The 12,858-nt window shown below is 44.5% G+C and overlaps 1 protein-coding gene across 5 annotated transcripts in view; it reads left to right on the top strand.

The window, feature by feature from the left end:
- Positions 1-12,858, top strand: part of LOC119378124 (potassium channel subfamily T member 1) — a 613,885-nt gene that overhangs the window by 548,775 nt on the left and 52,252 nt on the right. For all 5 annotated transcript variants that reach the window (XM_049415516.1, XM_049415515.1, XM_049415514.1 and 2 more), the window contains exons 11-13: positions 1,983-2,046; positions 2,473-2,581; positions 7,297-7,405. In XM_049415516.1, the coding sequence (XP_049271473.1) occupies positions 1,983-2,046; positions 2,473-2,581; positions 7,297-7,405 (282 nt within the window). The remainder of the gene's footprint in view (positions 1-1,982; positions 2,047-2,472; positions 2,582-7,296; positions 7,406-12,858) is intronic.

Raw genomic sequence — 12,858 nt, 5'->3', positions numbered from 1 at the left:
GTTCCGCATCATCTGGGACGTAATCGATTTTGGCGACGTCCACTGAGTTTTAATCAACATCTTATAAGTGTGGCGATAGGCAATATTTATTGCATCTTAAGAAACAAAAGACTAAACTTCGAAAGTTTTCAAGACTCGTTGCAGCACAGGTACCCAAGTACGAAAAATTCACAGCATATCCAGGGGTGAATGATGAAGAGCTTGGGCGAAGCTCCTGAAGCAGTCGTGGTTACACCGTGAAATCTTCAGTGGTTTTGTTTTGCCCAGCAGTAATCAAAGCGATAGCCCAGTAGATCATCAAAGACGTGACAAACACTGTATATATTTATACAAGAAATTTTATTAATCGTAAGTGGTAGCTAGACGTGGCTTCCGTTCCCCCTACATTATAACGGCTTTATGGTCGGTGAAGTGATGGATCGGTGATTGGTCGTAGTGGGATGTTTACAAAGATGAAGTAGTGGGCAGTTTGCAAAGGTGGCTTCCGTTCCCCCTTCATTATAACGGCTTTATGGTCGGTGAAGTAATGGATCGGTGATGGATCGTAGTGGGATGTTTGCAAAGACGAAGTAGTGGGCAGTTTGCAGAGGATCGGTGATGGGAGATACTGTTCGGGAGATACTGCCGGTTACGCCTTACGCCTTACGCCAGACGCGTGACAAGGTTAGACTAAGAAGAGGTTCGCCCCTAAAAGGTACATAAGCATTATGCCACGCAGACGTAGCAAAACGGTGGTGTCCACGATGAATTAGAATACATGTATATGAAAATCTTGCTATCATTTTCTCTTCCGGCAATCAACATCTTGCCGCGGAATTAGTGATAATGCCGTGTTCAAAGAATTGTTTATCAACCTACAATCTAAGGGGATTTAGGGCTTGCCTCAATGGTCCCTTTAATTAGGCAAGAGTACATGTCGCGTTACCAATGTGCGATAAACCCAAGATCCGGGTAAGCGCACGATTTATGTATAGATAGATAGATAGATAGATAGATAGATAGATAGATAGATAGATAGATAGATAGATAGATAGATAGATAGATAGATAGATAGATAGATAGATAGATAGATAGATAGATAGATAGATAGATAGATAGATAGATAGATAGATAGATAGATAGATAGATAGATAGATAGATAGATAGATAGATAGATAGATAGATAGATAGATAGATAGATAGATAGATAGATAGATAGATAGATAGATAGATAGATAGATAGATAGATAGATAGATAGATAGATAGATAGATAGATAGATAGATAGATAGATAGATAGATAGATAGATAGATAGATAGATAGATAGATAGATAGATAGATAGATAGATAGATAGATAGATAGATAGATAGATAGATAGATAGATAGATAGATAGATAGATAGATAGATAGATAATGTGTGTGTGTGTGTGTGTGTAATATGGTATAGGCTATTTGCTACAACCTTGCTGTATTAGAGAGTTCGCGCGCGTGTCCTTTTCTTTTTTTTTTTTGTTTTCACTCTCAGAGCGCGTCGTTAGTACCTCTTGGGAATTCCGTACACGTGCCCGTTGCACGCTTCTTTTTTTCTTCGTTATTTGAAAGAATTTCTTTTGCCTTTAATGACGGCGGCGAATGTTCCGGGTCGTTTGCTTCACAGTGTTCCCCAGTGCAGGACAAGGGAGCAGGAGTAGTGTCTACGCCGTTGTGTGCTCCTACTTTTCTTCAGTGTGTGTGTATGTGTCTGTATATAGTGAGAGAGAAACCGAAATCTCTCGCCGGATTGTCTGTGCTCTCACTTCCGCTGAAGTTGGAGGCAAAGAAATAATAATTTCGTCCTTTCCATTTTATTTTGTTTTCTTACACTTGCACAACTAAACGCATAGCGTCGACGTTAATTTTTTTAAGTGTTTTTTTGGCAGTGTGTGTGGCATGTCCTGAGTCCTCGCCTTTTTCTCTCTTTTTTTCTTTATCCTGCTTTCTGCTCACGGTCACCGCCGCGCAGAATGAATGCAGCCGAGGCGTGCTTCATGCTGGCAGCCCGAAATTACGCCGACCTCGCAGCCGCCGTAAGATCCATTTTTCTCTTCTTTCACTTCTTTTCTTTTTTTCAATTTTCGCTCTTTCCTGCGACGTCTTCGCGCATGATTCTTCTACTAGAAATTCGTGGGTGCGCGAAACGTCCGAGAGAATTTCGTTTTTCCTAAAAAAGGAAAAAAAAGGGGGGGGAAAGAAAACTAAACCCAGAATTCACGCCATAAAATATGCCCGCCATACGAGGAACGAGTTAGGCATTTCATTTAGAGATCTGTTAAAATAATTGAGGCCTAGAAGTACGGACATCTAGCAAAGTGCTTATGAGGCGAGAGCGATGACGTGGTCTGTGGTTATTGCTGTGAAGTTGATTACGAGAATGGCAGTAAAAATGACTGCGAGCAAGCGTTCGTACATTACTGTTGGTGATCACGTTTTCTCTGGGCCGGTGCTTATTTCAGGACCAGCACACCATCTTGCGGTCGTGGGCCGTACGCGACTTCGCACCAAATGTTCCCCAGTACATTCAGATATTCCGTCCAGAGAATAAAGTGCACGTGGCCTTCGCGGGTAAGTGTTACTCGTACAGTTCACTGCATGCAACTACGCGCTCACGTTTTATTTTCTGTGTTCATGTTTCTGCTAGAATCGGCTATTTGTGTGTGCAGTAGGTACGCAGTGACAAAGAAAAACATCAGTGGCGGAAGATGTGTGCAATACCGTTTTGTTTTTGTTTTTTCTGTATAGCCTTGTTCGCGGGGTGGGGCACTGGAATCTACATCGTGTTGTTATAATAACACCCCCTGAGCGCACGAAGTTCTTCAGGCATCTAAAAATAAATATATCATGCATACGTTGGCTGTCACGATAACAATTTACAATCGCATGTCCACTGCAAATCAGGTGAGAAAGTTCGTTGCGTTGAGTGTCATTTCAGCGAAGGCCGAAAATGCTTGAGGCCCGTGTACTTACATTTAAGTGTACGTTAAAGAACCCCAGGTGGTCGAAATTTCCGGAGCCCTCCACCTCGGCGTCCCTCATAATCATATCGTGGTTGTGGGACGTTAAACCCCAACAGTTATTATTATCATTTCAGCGAAAGCCACATTTTGTTACCACCTAAGTATCTCTGGAAACCACTGTAAGCGCCTTTGCTTCATTTTCCTTTATAATATCTCGCCTCATGTGCCGAGGCATAACGTCAACGTACTTTCAGTGTGAACGATGTGGGACAAAAAATAAATCCGAAAGATTGGTACGGGAACCACCAATGCAGAATGAGATGCGCATCAGTTATGCTGCCGGTTTCCTAGCATGAAACACATACCTAAACTCTGTGTTAGGAACCTCAATAATGTCACAAACACTTGCTTGCATAGAATAACTCGTTTAGGTCTATTCAGGCTCCATCTGTGCTACTTCTTCACGGGCCTATATTCACCGTGCTGTTTTATTAGCGGGTCACTGTAGACGTATCGAGTCAATGTCAACTATATCATTTTTCCAAGTTGTTCAGGTAGAAAATAATGACAAATTGATTATTATAAAGTTCATAAATTAAGAATTCAGCAAAAAGTAATGAAAACATATTGTCACAGCGCTATCAATACCGTAATATCAATATCAATACAGCAACGGAGAGATCACTCGACATGTAGTCTGTCCGCGTCACTACTCAAATGTACTAGTATAGACTTTGCAGTCTTTCATATAGCTGTTGTTGGAGTATTCCACGTACTTGCACGCATGAAAGGTTCAGACACAGAGCTCAGTTCAAGTTCAGTTGCCATCTGTAGATCTAACCCCATAATTATACAAAGTTGTTCGATTAGCGACCTTTGCCGAAGGAAAGAATTTTACGCCATCGACATGACACAACGTCGCAGAATAAGGTCCTGCAAGCGCTACTGCGCCTCTTGCGATCGACCGGCCTTTCTGAACGACTGTAACCAGAACGCCCTTCCTGTGTGTGTTGTTTTTTGTCCTGTGTGTGGTGTGTATGTGCGTTTTTTAAATGCGAAGCATTTCTTAGCGAACTTCTGCGACTTTGAGCGTATCTATCTATCTATCTATCTATCTATCTATCTATCTATCTATCTATCTATCTATCTATCTATCTATCTATCTATCTATCTATCTATCTATCTATCTATCTATCTATCTATCTATCTATCTATCTAGCCGCCTACGACTTTGTGCTCTTCTGGCCGTTTCGTTAATCGGATGTATACCAAAATTGGTGTGTCATAACATGGCCTTATTACGAACATAAATGACAGGTCATATCATGAAAATCATGACACGCATGTCATGAACAGCATGATTTACATTCCACGGCCTCTGGGCTCCCTGGCCGTTCCGTTAATCGGATGTATACCAAAATTGGTGTGTCATAACATGGCCTTATCACGAACATAAATGACAGGTCATATCACGAAAATCATGACACGCATGTCATGAACAGCATGATTTACATTCCACGGTCTTTGGGCTCTTGCGGCCGTTCCGTTAATTTCATATATACCAAAAGTGGTACGGCGTGACAAGAGTTCATGACGAACATAATGACAGGTCCTAACATGCAAATCATGACGCGCATGTCATGTGCAGCATGAATTACATGACATGGTCTCGGGGCGCTCGCGGTCGTTTAAATGAAGGGATACATACGAAAACTGGTATGACGAGACATTTCTGTATGACGAACATAACTGACACGTGGTAACATGAAAATCATGATGTGCATGTCATGTATGATATGATTTACATGCCGCGCTCATGGCGCACTCGCGGCCGTTTCGCTAGATTGATATACACCAAAATTGGTATTGTGCGATGTGACTTTATGAAGAACATGAATAACAGGTGGTAGCATGAAAACCATGACATCCATGACATGTATGTCTTGATTTACATGCCACGCTCGTGGTGCATTCGCGTCCGTTTCGCTTGCGTGATATACACCAAAATTGGTGTTACGCGACACGACTGTATGATGAACGTGAGACGTGGTAACGTAAAAATCATGACATGCAAGTCATGTACGACCTGATTTACATGCCACGCTCATGATGCTCTAGCGGCCGTTTCACTATATTGATATACACCAAAATTGGTATTGCGCGATGTGACTGTATGAAGCACATGAATAACAGTTGGGAAGATGAAAACCATGACATGCATGTCATGTATGTCATGATTTAATTGCCACGCTCATGATGCATTCGCGGCCGCTTCGCTAGCTTGATGTAACCAAAATTGGTATTGCGCGAAGCGACTGTATGACGAAGGTAAATGAGACGTGGTAATATGAAAATCATGTCATGCATGACATGCACGACATGATTTACATGTCATGCTCATGACGCACTCGTGCCGTTTTGCTTGCTTGACATACACCAAAATTGGTATTGCGCGACGCGACTGCATGCAGAACGTAAATGAGAGGTAGTAACATGGAAATCATGACATGCAGGTTATGTATGCCATGCTTTACATGCCGCGCTCATGGTGCATTCCCGGCCGTTTCGCTAGATTGATATGCACCAAAATTGCTATTGCGCGATGTGACTGTATGAACAACATGAATAACAGGTGGTAACATGAAAACTATGACATGCATGCCATGTATGCCATGACTTACATGCCACGCTCATGGTGCACTCGTGGCCATTTCGCTCCTTTGATATACACCAAAATTGGTATTGCGCGATGTGACTGTATGACGAACATAAATGAGAGGTCTTAACACGCGAATCATGTTATGCATGTCATGTACGGTATGATTTACATGCCACTGTCATGGTGCGCTTCCGGCCGTTTTGTTAACGTGATATATACCAAAATTGGTATGGCATGACACGAGTGCGTGATGAACATAAGCGACAGGTCATGCATTTATATACCAGAATATGTGTTTCATTGGCATGGTGTACACTAGATTGTGCATGCATGCGTGCATGGCAAACATGCGATATATTGTGGACTAGATGCCATGGCATGAATGATTTCATTTGGCTCAAGGACAAACAAGGCGATGTATGCAGCTTTTTGCTGGCTGCTTCGCAATACATCGATTCCCACAATGCGTGGGATCTGCCGAATTTTTTATAAATGCGAATGCATTTCTTAGTCGGGCTATGTAAGGCATCCGGCGTTGTCCGCGCGCCCCTCCGCTCTCACTCCCTCTTCCATAGCGACAGCTGCGGGCGCGCGCGCTTACCCTCGCCTCTAGCAACCGGAGCAGGTGGTGTGGGCGGAGTAGCGGAGAGGGTGTGGAGAGGAGGAGCGCGCTCCGGCGTGTGAGGAGGCTCGCATCGTGGGAGCTCGGCGGAGCTCCCGCGTGTGTAGAGAGAGTGTAGGAGAGGGTAGGTGCAGTGTTTCGTCGCTCCTTCTCTTGCCGTTCGCTCTCTCTCCTCCCTGCGCCACTGCCTCAATGCAGTGCGTTTGAAACGCGTTTGTAGCGTTTGTGCTGCCTTGGAACAGCCTGAAAACAGAGCGTTCTAAACGCGTTTGTGCTGCATTGAAGGCGGTGGCAACATCCCTGAGGTGATTACGAACGCACGTAGGAAGTGTTCGTTGAAAGAGGCGCCCAAAAGGGAGGCACTTGAGCGCGTCGATGTGTCCAGCTTTACGCCATTAAAATTACTACGCCGTGTACTCTCGGCGCAAGAAATGCATTCGCATTTCCTCACGATTCCCTTCGGGGAGGTGGGGGCATTTTTTCCCTCTCCTTTTCTTTTCTCTCTCCCCCTCTCTACACCACCTTTCTTGTCTGTATTTCCCCAGCCCAGTGCTGGGTAGCAAACCGGATGCTAATATCTGGTTAACCACCCGGCCCAACGTTTATGACCCGGCCTTCCTCTTCGTCTCTCTCTCTCTCTGTTCGATTCTAACTCTCTTCAGAGCATGCCGACAGTGCACATAGTTTGCCGTTCTGGTGTTTTTTTAGGGTTGCTGGTGTGTCCCAGCGACAAGCTTTAAAAGACCGATACCTCCCACAATTTTGCACATGCATCCAGTAACCTCAAACTCACCTAACAACGCCGTTGCATGTTTTCGTTTGCGTTGCCCCATTTTATCACAGAGGATGCCTTTGCATGCATATGGTGTGACTGTAAACTTAGCGCCACAAGAATTGAGCACGGCGAGTACGAACGTTGCGAGTTTGAGTCCATTTCTGCCGCGCTATCTTTTCCAGTCTAGATGATAGACCAGCCATCTTAAGAGTCAGTTCTTTCGAAGCGTGGCATATAATCCTGCATGGGTCGTATTTTCTCTCACAGAACATGTGGTGTGTGAGGACGAGTTCAAGTACGCCCTGCTGGCCAACAACTGCCTCTGCCCCGGTGCCTCCACCTTAGTAACGCTCCTGTTGCACACGTCGCGCGGCCAGTGAGTATACATATATGCTTGCATCTCGCTCACCTGACGACGGAAATGTTCAGTTTGAAGAAAGTAAGAAAAAGTCGCAGTTTCGCCGCAAGGGCGAAGCAACGTATGCGATGGCAACAAATCAGAATATGACACGAAGAACGGCAAGCAGCTCGGTACTTGCAGCGTGCCACTCAAGCGCAAAGAACTCACGAAGAGAACACACACAGGACGACCACGAACTAACAACGACCATAGCTCGACACTTGCAGCGCGCTGCTCAAACACAAGGAAGGACGCTCGAAAAGAACGCGCAGTTATGCACAGGACAGGCGCGCACTATGACTGTCGCAATTTTGTTACTTCTTCGTTTTTGAGCAGCGCGCTACAACCCAACGCCCTTAGATATATATATGCTTTTTTTTTCCTTGAATACTGCGGCGCGTGGACTCATCCCTCCGCGTCTCTTGCCGCACGGTGTCGTTCGACGCATTGTTTACCCGGCGTTCCACATAGCGAGTCGGTCACATTTTAAAGAAACGGGCCACTTTTTAGTGCGTGTCTCAAGCAAGGAGGGTTTTTTTAACCACCTTGACAGCAGACAAATGTCTGCTGAAACAATTCTTGCATGTCGCCAACAGAAGACATCGCGACGAAAGCACTGCTGAGGTTTTTAAGAGAGACTAACTTGGACAAGCGGCTGTGACAGAAATGTCGCGTACCACGCAAGAGTGACCGACTGCGACTGACTGTGTGCTGTGTCATGTGCTCTCTTTCTCTCTCTCTCTTTCCTCTCCATGTTTAAATCTCCCCCACCCTGTTCCCATGTGTAGGGTAGAAAACCGGTTTTTCTAAACTGGTTAACCTCCCTGCCTTTCCTTCTCTAATATTTCTGCTCTCCTTGGTCTCAAGGGCAGTTTTCAAACTGAAGCAAAATCGAGGAGCGTTGCTTTAAAGTGAAGTAACGTAGAGTACTGGGCGAGTTGGTATAGATTCATGTCGAAGCGAAGCGCGAGGAAAAACAGGACAAGTAAAGAACACACAGGACAGGCGCTACCCGGCGCCTGTCCTGTGTGTTCTTTACTGTGTCCTGTTTTTCCTCGCGCTTCGCTTCCACATGAGTTGCTTCAAAGCGCGACCTTCGGGCAATCTTGCGGGTGATACTGCATACGCTGAAGCACCCCCGAGCTCTGCGTAGCGCCAGCGGCAAATGGCGTATATAAATAGCCGAGTTGTTTAAAGGGGCGCACTGAAGAGCGAGGAATCCCGGTGGTGCGCTTCGGAAATGTTTTTTCTTATGATTTATTTTTTTGTGGATTTATTTATATATACATACGTATACATATCCGCGACATGACGGCGACGGCGAAAACCGGTGGAGAGTGTCTATATAATTGTTATTGCAATAAAAGAACAAAAAAACTAGAAGGAAGAAAATATTAAAAGATCGAAAAGCGTATCAGACAGCAAATACTACAAGCATTTTTTTAAGTTCCGCACACGATTAAAGGAAGCCATTTAGTTTAGTAGAGTAAGCGGACACTAAGGCATTCACATGGTTCTGTGAACAAATAAATGTGTGCAAAGGAATTTGAGAACACGGACGTAACATGACTGTTTTGCAGATAACCACCTGACGCAGCTAGACGTATCTACATAACAAAACGCAGAAACAAATCAGAATCAGGCGTGGGCGATGCGTGTACAAAAACACGCACACATGCAATTTATGTGATATTAAGAACTGTAATGATGGCCTCAACCATGATTTGTTTGGTATGTATCCAAACTGCACATATACGTAATACCATTCTGAATCACAATGGAGAATGTGTGCCAAGAACTAATAATTAATTCGTGGACCGCTCACACTTTTTTTGCAACTGGAACAGCACATTGGGAAGTTGATGCCCGCAATATTGTCAGTAATAGCATCCTTACACGAGTTGAGCGCACAAGTTGAGATGGCGGTACCAAGCTGCCAGCTGTGACGTATACACGACTGGCATTAAGTGCAGTGTGTTTGACAGAGCAGAAATAAGTATTCTTGGAAGGTGACATTTAAGTCGTATCAATCAGCGCCACTAACACAAGGTCGCGTGATCGTCTTGGGTGTTCTGTTTATTCTTGTTTTTCTTTTATTTCTGCTCATTCTATACCGAGGCGGCTTTTTCTTTTTTTTTTCTTTTTGATGTTCCGATGGCAAGCAGAAGAAGTAGCATGCCACAAGACTGAACAGCGAAAGACGCGGGAGGTGGGCGGTAATAGGGTAAGAGGGGCTGTAATCTGCTGTCGAGTATATTTGGACAGGTGTCACTTGGTTGCAACCGTCAGATGCTCGCCACGTCGTTAGAAGCCGTTGCTTCGTCTTTTTGCCCTTCGTATCTTTGTCGACGAGCTTCCTTCTTGTCAAACCTTCATGGTGCCCAGTGCATCGCTGGGCTGAAGCTCCAACAGGCAGGTCGTATAGCATCGCGGACGGTCCAATTTTTTTTTTTCATTGCCTACTCGCTTAATGGTCTTCCTTTACGTTTTTACAGTGGTTCTTTCTCTTTTTTTTTTTTTGCTTCCCATCATAGTGCAAACCACGTGGATGGTAGTCGAGAAGGCAGCTGCCTGTGAGCGATTAGGCGAATTTACTGGTTCCTTCGATGTTTCTCAACTATTTGTCACAATGTATAATAGGTGTTTTGTAGTAGCCCAGTTTTATTTTACTTCTTTTCGTCCCTCTTCTTTTGCGTCAACGAGAAAATGCATGCTACGAGTTAAGTATAGGATAAAGAAAAACCCCGCTAAGAACAGACAACTTATAAGACACGTTTAAACAAAGCCATCGAGGCGTTAAATTTTGCTCAGACGTCGAATGAGGGTTATATCCTTCAGTCGCCTACTTCATGCGCATTGCCTACTTTTCAGTTAAAACCGCTTCGCCTCGGCATACGTACTGATGTGTGAGCGCCTCTCAGTGCCTTCGTATGTTTATCCGCGTCTATTTTCGAGCCACGTTAATTAACTCCACACAGTGATTCAGCGCTGAACTGTGGCGTACAGATCCCACAATACACACCACGCCGATTTAGATTGTTCCGTTTGCTCACCCTTCGCGTCGGTGCAGTGGTTACGGTGCTCGGCTGCGGACCCGAAAGTCGCCAGTTCGATCCCGGCCGCGGCAGTGGCGTTTCGACGGAGGCGAAATGCTAGAGGCTCGCGTACTGTGCGATGTCGGTGCGCGTTACATAACAGGTGGTCGAAATTTCCGAAGCCCTCCACTACGGCGTGTCTCATAATCATATCGTGGTTTTGGAACGTGAAGCCTCACTTATTATCCTTTTGATCACGTTTCCTCATCCCACGCGCTGCCTGAGTATACGCTACAGCTTTGGCTGACTTCACAACAGTGCTTAGATTTTTTTTTTCACCATGCATTATGTATGAAGCGCGTTTTCGACTGCCTTTTTTTCATTGTTCGGAGGATATATGGCTTAAATAAATAGGGTAATGCTGCCTCTAACATTGATAAATAACTCAAAGCACTACACTCTCTAGCAAACTGAGAAGACCACGTCGGTTTCCTGGGCCAAAGCAAACCTCGCGAATTTCCTATATGAAGTCGGGGGAAACAATCGGCGAGGTCACGAGAGAGGAAACTTTTGTGCTGTTGACTCGTACGCCTGTTCCCTTCTCGTCGCTTAATTTTTTTTTTCTTCACGCAGCCATTTTTCACCAGGCAATGCACAGAGAGAGCTTTCTTATGTTCCAAGTTTCCAGCGCTCGCAAGGTGACGCCGAAATTAAACTTTTCTTCCATTCATGTGGGCAGCCGAGGCGCGCAGAATATACAGCGTCCACCCGACGCATGGTGTATATAAATTAAATATCTCCGTTCGCAGCCCATCCATCTTTGTCATATTTCGAGGAATCACCAGCAGAGGTGATCTAGGCGCATGAATTTAATGTTCACGAGCAACTCTCCGACGAGAGAGCTCCGCCTTCAATTAATATCTATTTGCACGCTTAAATTGACGATACACGCCATACAGTTAAGCTACATACTGCGTATGTACGTTTGGAAGTGACTTGGTCCACGGGGATTATTGCAACGGAGAATTTAAGTTGCATTTAAAACATTACATTTATCTTGTTGACTCCGCGGGATCAACCATTATTCTTGCTGTCTGATTAATTCTATTTTATTTTCTTCGTATTTCCTCGACATAACCGCGCTATTTCACTTATGTTAGCAAAGTGGTTAGGCACATAAGTACAATTTTCGCTGAAAACACATCTGCTTGCACAAATGGCACATAAGTACAATTTTCGAAACGTATGAGGACGGTTAGCATGCGAGTTGGAGCAATGTTGGCCTACATTGAACTGCATATGCCGGTTGCGAGGAAATGCTAGGGCTGTTGAAAATATGTAGCGGTTGTTAACAGAAATTCTCGCCCCCCTTTCCCTCGCCAGACCGTATGCCTTAGCAGCACTAATTAGCTCTTGTATTTTGTTCCAACCATCTGTAGCACAATGCTGGAATGACACTGGCACAAACAAACTTCCAAATTATTTTGATAACAACAACGACCGAGTTAACTTGTTTAGTTGCCTCTCAACTCGTGCGTAGTGCAGCTTGTCTCAACCCCCGCCCGCACCCCATCCCCTTCCCAGATGGAAAACCTACGCCGCTGTACAGAACCGACGTTTGTTGCGGCCGCTGTAAATACTTGGTAATCAGTACGCACTACACGTTTGTTAAATTGGACGTCTTATAAGCATCAAAACAAAATAGTGACCATCAAACAAAATAGCCATGAAACGAAATGATCATCAAACAAAGTAGTGTCGACGGAGGTTGTCAACGAAGATCGCTTTAGATTGTCTGAGTAAACGTTCCGGCTGTAATGTAACCAAGATAACGTCGAAGTGTTGTCGATTTTTTTAAGTCGAATCTAAACAAATAGCCGCTACTGTATGCACAAGTACATGCTTTTTTTTTTAATTGAAATAGAAAATAAATGAAGGAGTTGTTGTCGCCATTGCTTGGTGACGGCTACCCCTTTCCACATAGTTGTTAGGATAACAAAATAAATAAATAAAAATATATACATATATACAGTCCTACCAGTTCAAGAACTCAGTAGCCATCGCAAATATTAGTGTCTTCAAAAAAACGCTGGAGCACTTTCATTGCTTTACGGTTTAACCTAGTTGGCCATTGGCCTAGTATTTTCGCTAAGGAGAACGTTCGCTCAGAGTCCAGCGTGTGAAGTTCCTGTTCGAGTCGCTATGTGTGTCGTGCTTGGGACAGTCGAGCAACAGATGATGCACATCCTCGTCGTCGTGGCCGCACGAACATGTTGTCGATGATGCACGATGAATTCGAAATAAGAAGTGTTTTGTGAAAGCGGTTCCAAGTCTTAGGCGATGAATGAGTGTGTCGATACGTCTTGGGAGCTGGGGGTCTAATTGGCACTCAAG

The sequence above is a fragment of the Rhipicephalus sanguineus genome, chromosome 1, assembly GCF_013339695.2.
Source record: "Rhipicephalus sanguineus isolate Rsan-2018 chromosome 1, BIME_Rsan_1.4, whole genome shotgun sequence".
NCBI classification, from domain to species: domain Eukaryota; kingdom Metazoa; phylum Arthropoda; class Arachnida; order Ixodida; family Ixodidae; genus Rhipicephalus; species Rhipicephalus sanguineus.
Note: the sequence above shows the minus strand (reverse complement) of the source record. Positions and strands in the feature narration are given on the sequence as shown.